Genomic DNA, 19,059 nt, shown 5'->3' with positions numbered 1-19,059 from the left:
TTCATCAGTGTGTATAATAAAGGTTGTGAAATTATTGCCTAATATCAAGATAATTTGTTAATGGTCATAAAGCGCGAGATAATTATGCAAGTACTGTAGCTAAACATTTCATAATTGACAGCTGTTTTAAGACAGAAATGGTAAATGGCCAACAAAAATAATCAGGCAAACTAATACAATTTTGACTAATTCCACAATTTTTAATTGAAAACAGGCCAATACAATTTACGTAACATTCATGTGTGAAGGTCTCTCTCTCCCTGGGAATCTAAGCTGAAAGCTCATCATATGCCATCATATGTTGCTTTTTACATTTTTCTTTCATTGGACGCGTGCGAAATGACTAAATTAGTGGTTATGTCTACACTGAAAAGAGTGTATTTCTGTCATTCTCATATGTTGTCTCAAATCTGTGTAAAATCACAGATCTAATTACCTTTTTTCATGTGGCATTTTGTCCTCAACAATTTTAGAGACCCAGTGGCCTTGTAATAAATATTTTGCAAAAGAAAAAAACTCAAGATATTTATTATAAATAAAGTAAGACAGGAACTTTTTCCTCAGCTGTCGGCAAAGGCAAACGCGTTTCAAATCATTGTTTCTCCCGGGAGACTAGGGCTAAATTAATCCCCTATTTTAGCGCCATCTGCTGTTTTAGAAGAGGAAGTTGCTCATCTGCATTTGTGAGAAAATCTGCCTGAACGCATTTGTGAGAAAATCGAGCTGAGACATCTCACAATCATAACAGACAGATATGCATTTGTATGCACTATAGATTTGGTATTTGTTCTAAGGTTACATGCAATTTGCAGGATGGTTTGTATTTATTTGTGAAATATTATCAAGGATCATTTATTTATATTTGTAAAACACAATATTGGTTACTCCACTGCATTTTCGCTCAAATTGACCTTTGTTTTTGCAAATTGCTTTCTGTTTGTTTGCGAGTCGAGTTTTCCTTTACAAAGCAGATCGAGTTTGTTTGCAAAATGCTGGTTTTGTTTGTTTAATTTTGGCACATAATTCGCTCCATAGTTAATAGCTTTTTCTGCATCTCAGAGTTAAAACATCAATTCAAACTCTACAGGACAATAGAAACGAGTGCATGCTGCAATGAAAGGCGTTTGGCTAATCTAACCTTTAGAGTCTGTCGTTACTTCAAAAGTAGCAGCATTCAAAACAGGGAAAGGCACATGAGACTCAAAAATGAGAATTAGTCATTTTATAATCATCTACTTTCCCTTTTAAACCTGCATGATTTTATTTTTCACGCAAGTGGATCATTTTTTATTTTAAATCTTCACAACGCAGTTTATCATACAATAACAGTTCTTAGTGTGTGCATTCATGAATTGCTAAAACGCGCCATAAAAGTAGTCCACATTACTTATGCACTATATGTTTCAAGCCATGCAATGAATTTGTCAGAAACAGACTGAAATATAAGTCATTATTTTGAAATAAGTCATTATGCTGAAAATCTTCCCTTTCGCTGAAGCTCTCAAATGTCTTTTTTTTGTGATGTTTGGTGTCCGTGAGGTTTTTTCGTGAGACGCCTGACAACAACAACATTTCCTCATGTTCAAACTGACATTATTCGTCAAAAGTCATAGTTTCTCCTTTTGTGTTCCACAAAAAAAAAAGAGCATATGTGTTTGGAATGACACAAATAATAATGAATAAATAATGACAGCATTTTCATTTCTGGGTGAACTATTCCTCTAAAACTGTCAGTGAAACACAATCATGTTGCCTCAGTTAGGCTGTGAGAGTTTCATTAAGATAATGCATGAAAGCTCCTCCGTAAGGGAAACTGTGGTGGGTGGATGAGCACTGAGCTCTATTGCTCTGTGTGTGATTGACTTTTATTAGGGGGATCATGGCAGCCAAGCTTGTAATCTGCTGGTGCGTGCATGTCACTGAAAGGAGACTAATGCACAAAAACACAAACATATACCCAACATGTGTGTAGAAGTGAATGAATGTGTGTAGAATTGAACATTAACCAAGATTAATAAATGCTGTTAAAAGTATTGTTCATTGTTACTTCATGTTATTATCAAATGCTGACATTAGTTCTGTACTTAAAGGAATGTTTTGTGTTCAATAGTTGATCTCTTTCAGCAGAATATGTGGTCAGTAACTGTTTGCTGAAGTTTGAACTATAAATACTGTTCAAGATTCTGTTTTTGAATTTGATTATTCCCGAATATTGTTTGTTTCTGTTGTATCCCTTTATTTATTATCATAGTAATGGAACTTAAGTTTGGGTTTCAATTCTCACTATGAGCTAGTTGCTTATTAGCCTGCATATTACTAGGATATTGGCTGTTTATTAGTACTTTTAAAAAGCACATATTAATGCCTTATTCTGCATGACCATATTCTACATCCTGAAGCCTACCCTATACTTAAACTTAACAACTACATTACTAACTATTAATAAGCCGTAATTAGGAGTTTATTGAGGCAAAAGTCGTAGTTAATAATTAGTTAATAGTAAGGATTGGACCCTAATCTAAATGGTGACCAAACTTATTACTAGACTAATGTACTTGAATGGATTGTACCAGGATCAAAACAAGTTAAGTTGCACAGATATTCGCACAGAAAATAATTAACTCATCTGTAAGTTTGAAAAAAGATCAGATTTCTATATGGAAAAAATGTGATTTAGCAAAAATAGACTAGATTTCCATTGTGAATGTGTTACAGTCAGCTCAATTATTGATTGTTGTAACATTGTGATTTTCTGTGGTAATCAACAGTCGCATATGCTGAATAAAGAGACATCCTTCAAATACAGAACTCATGTAAGCATTTAAGATGCATTGTTACCATAAAGTAACAACAAACCCTTCCCTTCAAAGCTCACTGTCACGATCCCTGTACTGTCTTGTGTTTTGTAGGACTTTTTAGGTTGAAGTATATTCCTAGTTCCCCATTGTTTCTGTGTTCACTTCCTGTGTTTGGTACCTTGTTTGTCACCATAGTTACCCTTATTAGTTCCGATGACTTCAATCACCAACACCTGTCCCTAACCAGTCTATTTAAACCTCTGTGCTTCAGTTGTTGTTTGTCAGTCTTTACTGCTGTTTGTGTATTCCTGTTGTTGTTCTCCTGCCTTCTCTTTGTGGATTTTACCTCTGTTCCTGGATTATTTTGCGTTTATGTTTGTCTATTAAAATGTGTTCTTGCGTCTGGATTCACTCTCTGACTCGTCCCTGCTTACACGTTACACTCACACTGATCTGTCTTCACTTTTAAGTGCCACGCCCACATCTCAACATCCAATTAACAACTGATGCATATGGTGTGTTCAAGTCCTCCAGGGAAGTTGGTACTTACGAGGTGGGAAGTCGTGTCTATGACGGCATGTGCGTTCAAGTCACTTTCGTCGGTGTAAGATGGCGGTGTACTTTCTCTTAATTAATTACACTAAAATAGAGCAAGTTTCTTAAACTCTAGTTCTAGAAAATGAAGAACAAAGAAATGTGCATCGTGTTTTCTTTGGTATTTTATGATTTTAATTGATTTATGAAGCCACTGCAACATTTATCGTTACATATTACATTGTTATATTATAATGCCATCATCTTCTGTGCAGGCAATTAGCTTACGTCACTGTAAATAGAAAAGTCTAGCAATATCACTGCTAAACACCTTTAAGTCTTGTGGTATTCCGCCATGTTTCTCAGTGACACGCTCCCAGCTCGTAAAGATCGGGGCTTAAAGAAAATCCTGAGCTCGTATTTACGACATTGTGGAGCCGTTCATGTGCGCTCAGCTAGTAAATACGATCTGTATGAGATAACTTGAACGCACCAATAGAACCAAGTCCCGCCCTACAAGTTTTTTTTAACAATAATCCCTTACACTCGGACGTATGTCACAATACAGAAAGAAAAGATCTGTCACTACTTCCGTTTCATCAAGACTTTAAATATTAGCAGCATCTGTCAAATACGATCTCATCATTGTTCTTATGGGTTCTGCATCTTTAAATAGAAGATGGACTCTCGCATTCTTCATGACATTTTCTCCATCTGTTTTTAGGTTGAAGGCTAAATGATTCCTATCGAATGGACTGTATCAAACTGGTCTCTTTATGAATAGTGCACACTTTAGTCTCTTTTTCCTTCTCTTTGTTAGGGTATCAGGGCTCCACGTGTGAGCAGAAGATTGATCCCTGTGCTTCCGGACCCTGCCATAATAATGCCAGCTGCTCCCCACAGGGCTCTGGTTTGGGCTACAGCTGCACCTGTCCTGCGGGCTACACCGGACCCACCTGTGCCCAGCTGGTGGACTTCTGCGCCCTCAACCCATGCGCTCACGGCATCTGCCGCAGCGTCGGTACTAGTTATAGGTGCCTGTGTGTTCCAGGTGAGGATCTCGTCTGCTTCCGCTCATACAGTAGATCTCACATCTCTCCCTTCACTCCCTCCAGTTGTCATGGCAACCGCCTCCTGTGTATTGCGTGCTCAGACATCATTGTCTGTGAAGTGTGACTGCAGCAGCTGTGCAGCCAGATCAGTCTATCCACTGATATCACCCCGCTCTGATAAGAGGTGTCCGATGGGACCGCTGTGTTCTCCAGTGGGATTGCAAATAATGCTCAGTGGGATTGCGAGAGACGACACTTCTTTATGGAAACGACTGCCCAGTGGGATTGCTGTGCTTTACGCACTCATTGAAAACAAAATGGTCCTCAAAAAAATGAATTAGCAAATTATTTAATGGCAGCATTCAGGGCCTTTGAGACCGATTAGTGGCGTTTGCGAAGCACAAAGTATACTTCAGTTTTTACACGTGCACTGGGATATGCGTACAGTAGGGGATGGATCGAATAGTCGACTTTAATGCTCTGCCATGACGCTTTAAACTCGATGTCGACTAGTCGCTGGTCATGGCCTATAGTGGGCAATGCAGGATAAGCCATTTCCTGACACTCACGCTCCGTTTCCAACAGTTAAAATGACAAATAAATGCATACTCTGAGAGCTCTCCTGAAGACATGTTTGATTATACCATCTGGATGCTCATAATTGATTGTGAGAATGCGCGTTTTAAGCCGGGGACACACTTAACAACTGTAAGGCCAATTATGAATTTAATTTGATACTTACGACAGATCATGCTGAAACGCGCCGAATCAGAGACAGTCGCCGTTCTAAACTAATGCATGCTGCATTGTAACACACACACACACATAGATATAGCACACTGTTCTGTGATTGATCAATAAAATAGCATAGAAACTGAAAAGTTCTGGCATATTTTTTCTTAGTAACTAAAACCCACAGCTTCAGTATTAATAGAGAGACGCTGTCAGTTAGAATGAATTCACATGCAATCACTCACTAATGCATTCATATGTAACCGTTACTGTGCCACTTTATCTGTGTCTGGTTTAGAACGAGCAGAAATCAGTGAGAAAGATTTTTATAAACGCACATGCGGTTTGATTTTTTTAGTGTGTTCACAAGGGAGCAGCACTGGTCCAGACAGCTTCATGGCCTAAAAAGAAACAACCAACAACTAATAGAAATGCAGAAACAATATAGACTTGTGTTTCCGAGCGCTTACGTGAGGGGGTTTAGAGATCGGCTACTCGTGAGTCGCAACTCAAGTTTAAACGAGTACAAAGACATTTTTATTGGTCATAACTTCTGGAGAGCAATAGCACACAGACGCTGGTCGAGGATAAAACTTTCTAACGTTGAAGTGTGGAGCACCGGTGTTTGTGCACGCTATCAAACAGAATAGCCTATGTCATTTTAATATGTGTTTTTTTCTAACCACACGCTCCGTACGCTCAGCTCCCACATGAGGCTTGACTAATTCATTGCACTAATTCATTTGTGCACAACAGTGTTGCAACACTAGCTGTTTCACAGTCAAACCAGAATTGCAGAGGATGTAACAACAAAAGATGCCTGTGTTGACAAGCACTTGTGAAGGGAAATTAAGAGATATCCACAATTCTAGTTTAAACAAGTAGAGTTTAAACTAGTGCTATATTTGTGCTAATTGGTTGTTACACAAGTGGCGACAATGGCCCTGCTCGTTTCATGGTCGAAAAAGAAATATAAGAGAGTGAACAACAACAACTGAATAACTACCGGAGGCTGCGACAATAGACCTGTAAAAAAAAAAGAAAAAAACATAATCATATATTGAAGAAGGGAGTAGAGCCATTTATAGAGACTACCCCAAAACAAAACCACATGGTGGCGGGTTCTTCTTAGCCACAATCAAAATAAATAAGCATCTTGAACCACCCTTAACCCCCTAGCAACGGAATAGCCACTCAAAACTAGTGTGTGTGTGTGTGTTTGTGTGTGTGTGTGTGTGTGTGTGTGTGTGTGTGTGTGTGTGTGTGTGTGTGTGTGTGTGTGTGTGTGTGGGGGTGGGTGGGTGGGTGGGTGGGTGGGAGGGAGAAGGGATGAAAGGAGAAAAGCCAAATGATGCCCAGAAAATAATGCCATGAAATGCTTCTGTACTTTTTGTGCCTCACATTTTATTTGTACTCTTACTTCACAGTGAAACATTTATATATATATATATATATATATATATATATATATATATATATGTAAAGAAGATTTACAAGGATCATATATATATATATATATATATATATATACATATATATAGGCCTATATATATATGTATATACACAATACACACAAAAAACTTCTATAGTTATCTGTCATCAGTTTGCTCTTGCTCACATTCTGTGAACCCCATCAAAATGAAACACTGCTCTCTAGTGGACAAAATGCAGGAATATTCAAAGTGAGGTACAGCTTAAAGGGTTATTTCACCCCAAACTGAAAATCCTGTCATTAATTACTCACTATCATGTCGTTCCAAACCTGTAAGACTTTCGTTCAACTTCAGAACACAAATGAAGATCTCTTTGATGAAGTCTGAGAGCTTTCTGTCCCTCCATCGACAGCTACACATTTCACCACTTCATTTGTACCTTTTTTAAAACTTTTTTTTTTTTTACCATTTTTACCTACCACTTCACACTTCGTTCATAAAGAGATCGTAAAACTAATCAATTTGAATCAAGCGGTTTAGTCCAAATTTTTTGAATAGACAATCACAATTAAAAGATTGATTTTAGGATTTTATTTATTTATTTTTTCACTTTTTTTGGGTGAACTATCCCTTTAAGCTTTATCGACCCCATCTTGCTGTTGATCGCCACAGATCATAATTTGGTATTTTTGTGTCTGTCCTCTTAGGTTATCACGGTCTGTACTGTGAGGAGGAGTATAATGAATGCTTGTCTGCTCCCTGTCAGAACTACGCCACATGCAGAGACCTGATCAATGCTTACGAGTGCATCTGCGCCCCACAGTTCACAGGTGCGCTCTCTTCTCTAGCAGGACTGTGCCTACATTTCATGTACATTTAATGCATCTGGGCTTAAAATGCCAGTAAAGTGACATAATTAACCGGATCGATGTGATGTGGGTTATTTCAGGTAAGCACTGTGAGATATATAGAGACCCCTGTCTGAAGCTCAGGTGCCAGAATGGAGGACATTGTGAAAGTGGAGGGAGAAACGCATCCTGTGTGTGTCCACCAGGATATATGGGTAAATATTAGTGTTTATGTTGTTATGATAGTGAGCGTCTTTAGCTGTTATATACTACTTTTACTAATTCTGCAGTACGTAACATGCATATTGTGTAAAGCAATTTTCTGTATGCATGAAATACCCAAATAACAGAAGTTGTGTCCCAAATGACACACTATACACTATGCACTTATGCATCATATATGCACTCTGCACTCATCCGTGTAGTGTATGAATTTTATACCTTTTTTTTGTCATTCAACATTGGAGTCTGATGCCCCTCCTCCTCCGCTATACGCAATTAAAGCTGCGACAGTTGAGTGCAAGAAGTGTCAAACATTTCACACTTTTTTTCAGTTAATTAAGTGCATCATCCGGGTATTTAAAGAGTACTTTTTTATTTGGAATATAATGAACACACTGCTCGCACCATTTATACAAAAGCAGCATAGAACATGTTGGGACACACCTCAACAATACACCCTTTTTTTCTCTCGATTAATTAAGTGCATCATCCGGATACTTAGTGCACTTTTTCTTTTTGGACTTTTCCGTGTGAACGCACTGCTCGCAATATTTATACTACAAAATGGCGTAGAATAGTGCTTAAGTACGCACATCGGGATGCACCTAGCCATTGTGTTTTTTGAGAGGACTGCTGATAGTAGGGCTTTTAATCACTTTGCAGGTGAGAACTGTGAGGTTGACGTCAACGAGTGCGAGAGTAACCCATGTCATCATGGCGGCACCTGCATCGACCAATCAAATGGCTACACCTGTCACTGTCCTCCTGGCTGGGTCGGGGGAAGCTGTGAGATCCGTGAGTTTATACACTACACTTCCCACTACAACAGCACTTACAATTATATAACTATAGTTATAACCAGGGCTTGACATTAACTTTTGTGCTCACCAGCCACTGTGGTTAGTGGTTTTCTAAAGTTAGCTACTCATCATTTTCACTGGCCACTTTTTCTTAAATCGATACCATGGGGGAAAACGGCCATATAGATATTTTTAATATTATCTCATATTTTGGCATCAGGCATATCAGGCTGCTGTCACTTTAAGAACTGACGCACATATCCATTGTAGGCTACTGTTACACATGCGTTTCCTTTGTCAACTGTTTTTACATTCACTTAAAACATATCTGGCATTTTGACATTATTTTCTGTGTACTTGACTGTTTAAGCACAATAAACAGCGAAAAGAACTCACTCATAAAGTAAAAAAATGACTTTAAGTGTGTGCACTTTGGGTGTGAAGTAGGGATGCTAACCGATGACCGTTTGACCGATGGTTGACCGTCTCAACGTTAACCGATCAAAGTCGTCGGTACTCGGTTAAAAAAAAAGTGATCTCTAAATTAGGCCATTATAGACAGTGGACTAAACGCTACTACAGTTAGCCATCTCATTCCAAGATATTTTTGTGTGAAGTGAACAAATCCCTCACACTCAATTTTTCATAACTTCGCCTGTTTGTACTTAATAAACCAATAAAAACATTTGGCGCGAGGTCACAGCGTTTGGGTTCGCGCGCTCACAAGGTTCGCGAAAAGTAAAGGCTACAGGCTAAAACACTCCAGGTTAGAGCCAGGGCAGACGACAGGATGAAGCGTGTAAAGAAACGTAGAGTGTGGGACCATTTCACCAAAAAGAATGACACAGTTGTAACTTGTGTGATACAGTGCTTAAATACAGTAGTAATACTGTAGAAATACATTACAAGTACATTTAAGTGGTCACAGATAAGGTGATGATGATCATCTTCTTTCTTTATTATTGTTAGCACTTCCTCAAACTAAAGCGGCATCTCTTCGGAGCTGTCATTTTCTTCAATGACCCGCAGCAATGTTTCAAATGAGCTTCTAACGCTAGACTAACGCCTTTATTTTCAACGCGATCACCTTGTACCCAAACCATTTCGAAACTAAGGAGCCATTTGTCCTCCGATTACATGTAAGCTCCTCGGCACCGCGTTTGTGGGACTCATTTTTCGCGCTGTAGGGGATTTAAAAAAAGTGACGTGAGTGGAAGCGCGGGGGGCAGTGTGTGTGTGTGTGTGTGTGTGTGTGTGAGCGAGAGGCAGAGAGAGATGCGACAGAGTTGCGAAATTGCAGGCGCGGCTCGAAATGGCGGTTATTTCAAATAGCGTGGCATATTTTAAACAAATCGGTTAACCGGTTTCTAATGAGGCTCGGTGGTCAGTCAAGAAAATCTTTAGTTTTCGCCATCCCTAGTGTGAAGCGGTTCAGATATTTCAGTATCAATAGGCCTATGTATCGAAAAATCTATATTTTTGACAACACTTCATTGCACATTTTTTCAGATACCTTTTTAAAAGACTACAACTGAAAAAATTATATATTATATAGCCTATTAAATTCAACACACCAAAGTGGCTAGTAGGATGAGACTGTGTTTCACGCCACTGAATTTGGCGGGTTGGCGGGTGTTAATGTCAAGACCTGGTTATAACAGCAAATTATGCATAATTACAAGCAACTAATCCTAATCCTAACCCTATAATAAGTACATGTTGTTAATTAATACTCACAATTTGTATAATTACACTGAAACAAGGACAGCTTTAAAATAAAATGTAACCGTACATTCTACCTAACACTATGTTCTACATAAAATAGTAGTTAAAAGCTCCTTATATAAAGTGTGACCTTAAAAAGTGACCATGGAGGTAGTGACTTAAAGGGACATGGTGTGCTCTGCAGTTCAGTCATTTCTCCATCACGACATAGGCCTCAAGGACACATTATATATGCAGGGGCAGAGAGCGGTTCCCTGAGGAGTGACGTGCAACTGCCTTTTATGGCAGCTGTGACTCGGCACCATTAGCTTCGTCACGCTCTGTCAGCGAGAAACTGTGACGTGTGGAGAGGGGGAGTCACATGACTCGCTCCCAATTCAGAGATATTCATGAATACCCCAGCATGTTTATGGCTGTGCGGATGTCCTTGCTAGCTGACACTTGTCTGTCTGTGCTTGTTATATATATATATATATATATATATATATATATATATATATATAATGGTTTTGTGACTAGCATTTTGTGGTTAAATACTATCCATGTGACTAGCAAACTAGCATTTTGTCAGCTAGACTGAAATGAATGAAAAAACTAGATTTTTTAAGAAAGTTTGAGTGGTCCTTTCACACACTACCATGCTAGGATGGTGTTCTGGATGCTTACTACGAAGCATTGAGTTTTTCAAAGGAAAACACACAATCACATTTTCTTTTCTCTCTTTCATCATTATTGTCCTTTTCCACCTCACATTTGCTCTCTCAGATCTGCAGTGGAAGATGGCTCAGCCTGTGGACTCACTGACCAACATGCCTCGTCACTCTCTGTACATCATTATCGGAGCTCTGTGCGTCGCTTTTGTCTTGATGCTCATCATCCTGATCGTTGGCATCTGTCGCATCAGCCGTATTGAATACCAGGGCTCGTCCCGTCACGCCTACCAGGAGTTTTACAACTGCCGCAGTATTGACAGCGATTTCAGCAATGCTATCGCCTCCATTCGCCATGCAAGGTAAACCATTATATATATGTATATATACATACACACACACACACTCACCAGCCACTTATTAGGTACACCTTGCAAGTACCGGGTTGGACCCATTTTTGTCTTCAGAACTGCCTTAATTCTTCCTGAAGAATGAAGTGTTGGAAACATTCATCAGAGATTCTAGTCCATATTGACATGATAGCATCACGAAGTTGCTGCAGATTTTACACATCCATGATGCTAATCTCCAGTTTAGAGATGCGCGGTTGGCGGTTATAGCCGCGGACTCCGCGGATAAACCGCGGATCGGGCAGATGACGTGACGAACAAATATTTTAATTAGATTCGGTGGGGTGGCGGGCGGTTTCTAGTCTCGCGGCTGTCATCAGCAGCGCCTTGTATCGCACAATCAGCGGATGGCGGGCATGTGCGGTTTTGAAAATTGGTCAAAAACGTTGATGCAGATGGATGGCGGACGGATGATGAGTTTTGTGATGCGGTTGCGGATGAAATAATCCGCGCATCTCTACTCCAGTTCCAGCGCATTCCAATGGAGCTCTATTGTATTGAGATCTGGTGACTGTGGAGGCCATTTGAGTTTAGTGAACTGACTGTCATGATCAAGGAACCAGTTTGATATGATTTGAGCTTTGTGACATGGCAGGTTATCCTGCTGGAATTAGCTATTAGAACAGGGGTGGGGAACATCGGTCCTGCAGAGTTTAGCTCCAAACCTGAAAAAATCTCACCTGCCTGTAGCCTTAGGCCCCATCCACACTACTGCGTTTCAGTTTAGAAACGGAGAATTAAAACGAATACGATCCCCGTCCACACCAGTGTTTTAGCTGCGTATTAGAATTGATCTCCGTCCACATTAAAACGACTGAAAACGCGGACCACGTGACCATTCACCTACACTGGGCATACGCGTGTAGGCAGTTATAGCATTGTAAAATGCAGAATTTACTTGCACAACAACTGCTAGCATAGACATCAAAGTCAGTAACGCTTGTAATTCGTTATCCATGTTGCAGTCACTAACGTAATTGGTAGTCCAGGCTGTTGTTGTATGTTTTCTTCCGGGGACGGGTCATGTGATGGGTGGCTGACGAATCAGGGAAGGATACGGCATGACTGATGACACCCAATCAGAGAGCCGAGCGTGAGCCTCTGCGTCATCGTTTCTAAAGTCCTCCGTTTTGACCCGTCTTCAAGACGCAAAACGGGGTCGGCAGCGTTTCTAAACTTCTCAGTTTTAGGTCTTCGTTTTAGTCTGGACGGGAGGTGCAAACGTAGCAAAGGGTCTCCGTTTCTAAACTAAAACGCAGTAGTGTGGATGGGGCCTGAGTGATCCTGAAGACCTTGATTAGCTTGTTCAGGTGTGTTTGATTAGGGTTGGAACTAAACTCTGCAGGACAGCGGCCCTCCAGGACCGACGTTCACCATCCCTGCATTAGAAAAGATGGTACACTGTGGTCATAAAGGGATAAACACGGTCAGCAACAATACTCAGGTAGGCCATGGCGTTTAAACAATGCTCAATTGGTACTAAAGGCCCAAAGTGTGCCAAGAAAACATCCCCCACACCATTACACCACCAGCAGCCTGAACCGTTGAGACAAGGCAGGATTGATACATGATTTCATGCTGTTTACGCCAAATTCTGACCCTTCCATGTGAATGTTGCAGCAGAAATCGACTCATCAGACCAGGAAAAATTTTTCAAATCTTCTATTGTCCAGTTTTGGTGAGTCCGTGTAAATTGTAGCCTCAGTTTGCTGTTTTCAGATGACAGGACCGACACACGTGTGTTTTCTGCTGCTGTATCTGCTTCAAGGTTGGAGGTGTTGTGCTATCAGCTCGAACTGTCCGGGCATTGATTCTCCTCTGACATCTGGCAGGGATTTTCCTCCACAGAACTGCCGCTCACTGGATTTTTCCTCTTTTTCTGACCATTTTCTGTGAATCCTAGAGATGGTTGTGTGTGAAAATCCCAGTAGATAAGCAGTTTCTGAAATACTCTGGCCCCAACAACCGTGCCAAGTTTAAAAGTCACTTAAATCACCTTTCTTCCTCATTCTGATGCTCAGTTTGAACTTTCATCTTGACCATGTCTACACGCCTAAATGCACCATGTGATTAACAGTATAATAGGTTACCTATAGTGGCCAGTGAGTGTGTATACACTGTATGCAGAAGCAGATATTTCAAAGAATGTTAATCCTGCTTCTTCCCATACATAGAACCTAATGCATAAGAAAATGAGACTGTTCCTTTGTGTGAATTACAGGTTTGGGAAGAAATCTAGACCAGCAATGTATGATGCGACTCCCATCAGTTATGAAGATTACAGCCCTGATGACAAGCCTCTAGTTGCACTCATTAAAACTAAAGATTTGTGAAGCAATACATCTGCGCGCACACACACACACACACACACACATACACACACACACACACACACACACACACACATACACACACACAGCCTTTAAAATGAGCCAATCCGTTCAGTATTTATTTCCAGAGGACAGGTTTAAGCAATGAAAAAACACTTTTGAAATTGATATATTTTACCATTGTAAACCATGAAGCTTTTAATTAATATCAGGCACAAGGGGTGCTGTGCAGAATTAGTTTAAGGCAAGAGTCCCGAACAAATGTGCTTTGTTTGCAGATGCAAATGTCTTGTGGAATATGAGTATAAATGAAAAACAAGCTACACTGAAAAAGTGTGTGAAGGGGGTGTTTAACCGAATCCTCCCACCCTCGAGACTCTGATTACAAATATGATAGCAGCACTCCGAGCAAAAGCTGTAGAATTAGGAGTAATAGAGCTCATAGTACAGTTATACTGTAACTTTATACAGAAGAATTAAAAGATAAGACAATGTAGGTTGCCTTACTGGTGCATGGATAGGATCAATGGTTTGGCATTACTCTGTAACCTTATGTACATTGTTGTTTGCTGTTTATTTCTTCTTGTTCATTGTGGTCTCTTTTTTGTCATAAACTTGGTGTTAGCAATGTCTTACGATACCACTGTGAAGGCAGCACAACACAGTGCTTTTAAAAGTAATGTTTGATGGTGTCGTATCACTAAGTAAGTAATAAACTAGGACTCCTGTTTATAATGCGTAACTTAAAGACATCTCTGTTCCAGTACATCTGCAAAGCTCCTTAAAGTGCGGTCACATTTACCGCTGCTCTGCGAAATTTCACGGCCGAAATCCAGTCATTTAATTAGGAATTCATGCAGTTGGAGTTTCACTCTTTCTGCTTTGAGCAACCACCCAGAACATCCTAGCAAACCGGGATTGGCATAAGAGTTCCACGTGAGGGAGAAAAAGTTCCCTACACAGATTTGGCTTGTGTTCAGGCAAGTCAAACGAATTCGGACAGAAAGCTGCTTGGTTTGAAAGAGACATTCATACATCACCAAAATATTAGCAATGGACCTTTTTTGCCCGCGAAATCTCCCCGAAATTTCGCTAATGTGACCACAAATTAAAGTCAAACTCAGTGCAACTTTAAAAGAAAGGGGAAATACTTGAAAAACCAATGAGTCCGTTTACACATACAGTAAAACTTTAATAGCTATCAAGAATTCGCTCATAAAGAAACTGACAACAAAAGAAAACAGGAGTTTACACATTTGGTGTTGACGTCAAAATGTAAATAGAATTATCCGCCAAAACACCAATAAATCCGAGTAACGGGCAACAAATGAAGTGTGTCAGTTGTTTTTTGACCTTCATTTGATAAAAGGACATTATGACATTTGCATGGTCTGGACATGTTGTCAGGTTGATAAGCATAATCAGCGAGGGCATGGAAAAATCGAGAACTGAAAATGCTCCCTGTAATGGAAGTTGTAGAGAAAATAAAGTGGACAAGTGCACTGAGAATTCGTTGGAAACTTTTTAACCGTACAGAATGTTTATTGGCATAAAAACGTGCTTAAAAATAGCCGCCAAGAATAAGATGGCCTTCTTCATTAGTATCTGCTGAGACATTAGTGAGCTCATGGTAAGAGTACTGGAACAAGAGAAGTGTCTCTGCCAGGTCCTGGAGTTTTGTTAAGACCAGCATATTTCTGCCACACGCTTCTGGTGTTCCTGTAACGGGTGATAGGATGTTTTCATTCTCTCCATTACCCATCGCTCTTGCTCTCTTATCTTCCATATCTGCTCCTAATTATACTCATTGTACTCCTATGGTTATCCTCTTGCTTAGTATAGACGGGTAGAAGTTGCCCTCTGTAACTGATCTGAGACTAGTTTTAATGGCTTTTTAATAGCTCAATTAAAAGAATAGTTTGACTAAAATGAATTTCCCTTGTTTTGTTCCAAACTGGCATTTTCTTTATTCTGTGGAACACTAAAGGAATGTTCAAGCTGCTCTTTTCCACGCAATGAAAGTACTGGGAAAACATGATAACAGTCTATACGATGCACTATATTCAAGGCCGTATGATAAGCAAAAAATATGACGTAGCTTTGAAATCTCATGCATGTTTGTAAGTATTAAAACATCGTGCCTCAAGAAACATTTGACCAAGTTTGGTTTGATGTGATGATGACATGATTTGTTCAATTTCGTATCACTGATCTCATTGAATGTTTTAAATTGAACGAAATGTGTAAACTGGACTAGGATCAGTACTAAAGGGGAGCTTCTAACCCAAGCACAGTTTTTGTTAGTAAAAGATAACACCGATTTGGTTATATATGTGGAATGACGTATTAATAAAAGTTCAAGTGAAAGCCTAAAGCTTGTTTTAATGCTTGAATGTTTAACAGTAAATGAGATACAATATACATTAAAACTACACATCTTGATGGATGTTACTTGTAATGAAATCTGAATTACTCACTGCTATGTAAGTGACTGGTGTTGAAGATATTTGAAATGTAGATAAGGGAGCACTATGTGTAACTTCATATCACAGGGAACAAGACGTTTTGGAAGATACCACACATATCAGAAGTGCTTTCTTTAAACCAAAGAACAGATGGTAAGTCTCATACACACACACACACACACACACACACACAAACACGTTATCTCTCCAAACAGTCCAAACTCATAAGCACTTTCTGCGTAGTGCACAATGAAACTTGACATTTGTAAAACCGTTCAGTGTTGCAATCATGTCTCAAGATGAGAAACACACACACACACTCCGATGCAGACGGTAAGTGTACACGAGAGGATGTGTTTTCCACAGCTGGAATGCCTTTGACTGTCTGCACATGGAATGTCCCCCAGCTGGCCATGCCCTTATATGGAGATCAAACGATGTCCTCAACCCTTGACTGACCTTGTGTGGGCTCCAGATGTTCTGAAAGTAAACATCTGTAAGAATCGTGCACGATGATGGCGCTCTGGCCACTCAGAAGTCACTCGCTGCAGGGAAGAAAACACACTTTTGATGGCTTTGACCTCGGAGAAAGACTAAGGTCCCCTTTGACCCACTCAAGTGTTTATTTGACCTCTCAGTTTGCTCTTTTCTATGTGGATGACTACTATAAGCAGTTTCTGGTTCAGAACAGAGATGAATGCCTTTGTTCACTTGCATACAGTATAGAAAATATTGAATCCAGCAATGTACATTGATGCATCTTAACGTGTGGCATTAACAGAAAAATAAACACATAAAAGGATGCAGAGTAAAACGAAATATTACCACCAAAATATGTAAAGTTCTTTTGAAACCCATAAACCAAGTTAAAAGGTATACACATTGTAATTTTTTGACTGTGAAATAAATTATGCATGGGTAAAAATATGTGTGTAAATAAAGGATTTGTACAGTGACATGCTTCTTCATCTATACTTAGCCTATGGTATAATCTCCAAGACCAAAATCTAACTTGCACTTTTAAATATTCTCTCTGCCTCCCAAATGTGTGGGCCACTATGGGTGTAAAGCAGATATGGTGGTTTAACTGCTTGTAAATCCTGGAAAATCCCAATTTAACACACCGTTTATAGACAGGTAGGGTCAATCTCTGACCTGTGACATCATGAGGGTTTCAGAAGGTTTGGTTTCACCACACCGCTTCTCTTTGAGTCACTGAATTCATTCAGTCCACATCTGGTTTGAAAACTTAGACTTTGTAATACATTTGTCATGATTCTGCCATCATGTCTTTTGATTTGTCTGGTCTTGTGGCAGAATCATGACAGACCCATGTTTTGTGTTGTCTCGTTACGTAACCCCGCCCTCTTGTTATCCTCGTCTTGTCATTATTGTCTAGTCAGTTTCACCTGTCCTCGTCATTAGTGTTCCCTATTTAATCCCCTTGTGTTTGCTGTCTTGTTTTGGTTCATTGTGTCAAACAATGTGTGTATCATTCTCCTTGCTTATCTTACCTGTGAGTACTTTGTGGAAGGTCGTGTCGTTGTGAACATTTTATTAGTAGTATAGTTTGTTTTCGTACAGTCATAGTCGAGTCTTGTCAGTCTAAGTTTCCCTGTCCTGTCCGTATTTTGCCCCCTCGTGGGTTTTGTTTTCTTGTTTGTTACCAATAAGCCTTGTGTTCATCGGACTCTGTCTGCATTTGGGTTCACCTCCTGCATCCACATAACATTTTTGTAATACCAAATCATAAATTAAACTTCATGTTGGTGAGGTGAGACTGGGACTAGTTGTTGTAAGGTCGTAAACGCTTGACTTTTCTAGCAGTGACATCAATAATGAAAATAAAAAAATATATATATATATTTTTTTTCCCCAACAAAATTGTAAATATAATTTTGCTATAGCTGTTGGAAAAACAAGTGAACACTGCGATCCATGGGGACCGGCTATATAATGAAGGATTTCTGGATTTCTTGGTCATTCTTCATAAATGTCAGGTTGAGGCTAAATATTTTATTAATTTTTATATATATATATATATATATATATATATATACACATAATTACAACATTAGTACAATATTTTGGCCTTTTCCATTGTTATTTTTCATGAATTGAGTTTCATAATTGTTTGAATCTCGCAGTTTGGCTGAGAACTGTTGAATAAATATATGCTATAGATGCCAACTTTATGAATAAAAGCAATAGGCTATACGTATATTTTTACATCTTTCATATCACAAAGATATTATTCTTAAATCATCGTTCAGGGGCATTGCTATACCCTATTACTGATAAATATTAGCCTACTGATAAATCCTTGTGTGACAATGGAGATAACCGATATGCCTACCAACTGGATAATATTTTAACAATAAAAATATGTGTTTTATGTTTAGAATCAGAACTAGCAATGCCACATTTGTGAATGAATCACTATTTTGACCCAATATGTAGCGGTTTAGCAAAAAGATCTGAAGTTGAAAAAATAACTCTTGATGAGGTGGATATTAATCTACAATCCACTTTAGGAAACAAAACTTGCAAATGTCTTCTATCATTTGTCAACAAAGAAGCTCCTAATTTGCAGGTGAAGGGGACTTCTACTGCATATATTCCACACAGTATCAAAATATGGACATACTTGTGGACTGAAATGAAAAGACGGCATTAAATGGAAATCGGGATAGTCTTTTCTACTCTATTGTAACTATATCCGAGTAAAACAGCTTCTCGCACAAGAAAAAAAAATTTTAGGCGGGACCTGATTTGTCCATTGGAATCATTGGATCGTTGTGGTTTGCTATTGGTGGTTCTCACGTGAGTGACAGGTTGCCCCGCCCTCGCACCGGTAAATACGTCATCATCAGAGATGAGAAGATATGTTGTTGCAAGAGGGAGGGGAAGTTATTTTGAATAAAGATTACGAGGGCCCATGAGTTTTAAAAAAAATTGTGTGCATTGCTATTTTTTTTTAATAGCTCAGTAGGCTACTGCAAAAAATATCAAGTAAAAAAAAAAAATCAAGTTTGATTTGGTGACTTTAACGCCCTCTGC

At 39.3% G+C, this 19,059-nt stretch overlaps 1 protein-coding gene across 2 annotated transcripts in view; it reads left to right on the top strand.

Moving 5' to 3' along the window:
• The window catches only part of dner (delta/notch-like EGF repeat containing), a 40,821-nt gene extending 24,913 nt beyond the window's left edge, over nt 1-15,908 (top strand). The window contains exons 8-13 of one of the 2 annotated variants that reach the window (XM_077248497.1): nt 4,153-4,383; nt 7,257-7,379; nt 7,499-7,612; nt 8,283-8,414; nt 10,910-11,156; nt 13,426-15,908. In XM_077248497.1, the coding sequence (XP_077104612.1) occupies nt 4,153-4,383; nt 7,257-7,379; nt 7,499-7,612; nt 8,283-8,414; nt 10,910-11,156; nt 13,426-13,537 (959 nt within the window). In that variant the 3' untranslated portion in view covers nt 13,538-15,908. The remainder of the gene's footprint in view (nt 1-4,152; nt 4,384-7,256; nt 7,380-7,498; nt 7,613-8,282; nt 8,415-10,909; nt 11,157-13,425) is intronic. The other variant, XM_077248498.1, reaches the window with a different exon arrangement.
• The last annotated feature ends 3,151 nt before the right edge of the window (nt 15,909-19,059 follow it).

Source organism: Siphateles boraxobius, unplaced genomic scaffold (genome assembly GCF_051911475.1).
Source record: "Siphateles boraxobius isolate OS27281-9 unplaced genomic scaffold, OSU_SipBor_1 30, whole genome shotgun sequence".
In the NCBI taxonomy this organism is placed as follows: domain Eukaryota; kingdom Metazoa; phylum Chordata; class Actinopteri; order Cypriniformes; family Leuciscidae; genus Siphateles; species Siphateles boraxobius.
The sequence above is the reverse complement of the archived record's forward strand: the minus strand, read 5'-3'. Positions and strand labels throughout refer to the sequence as shown.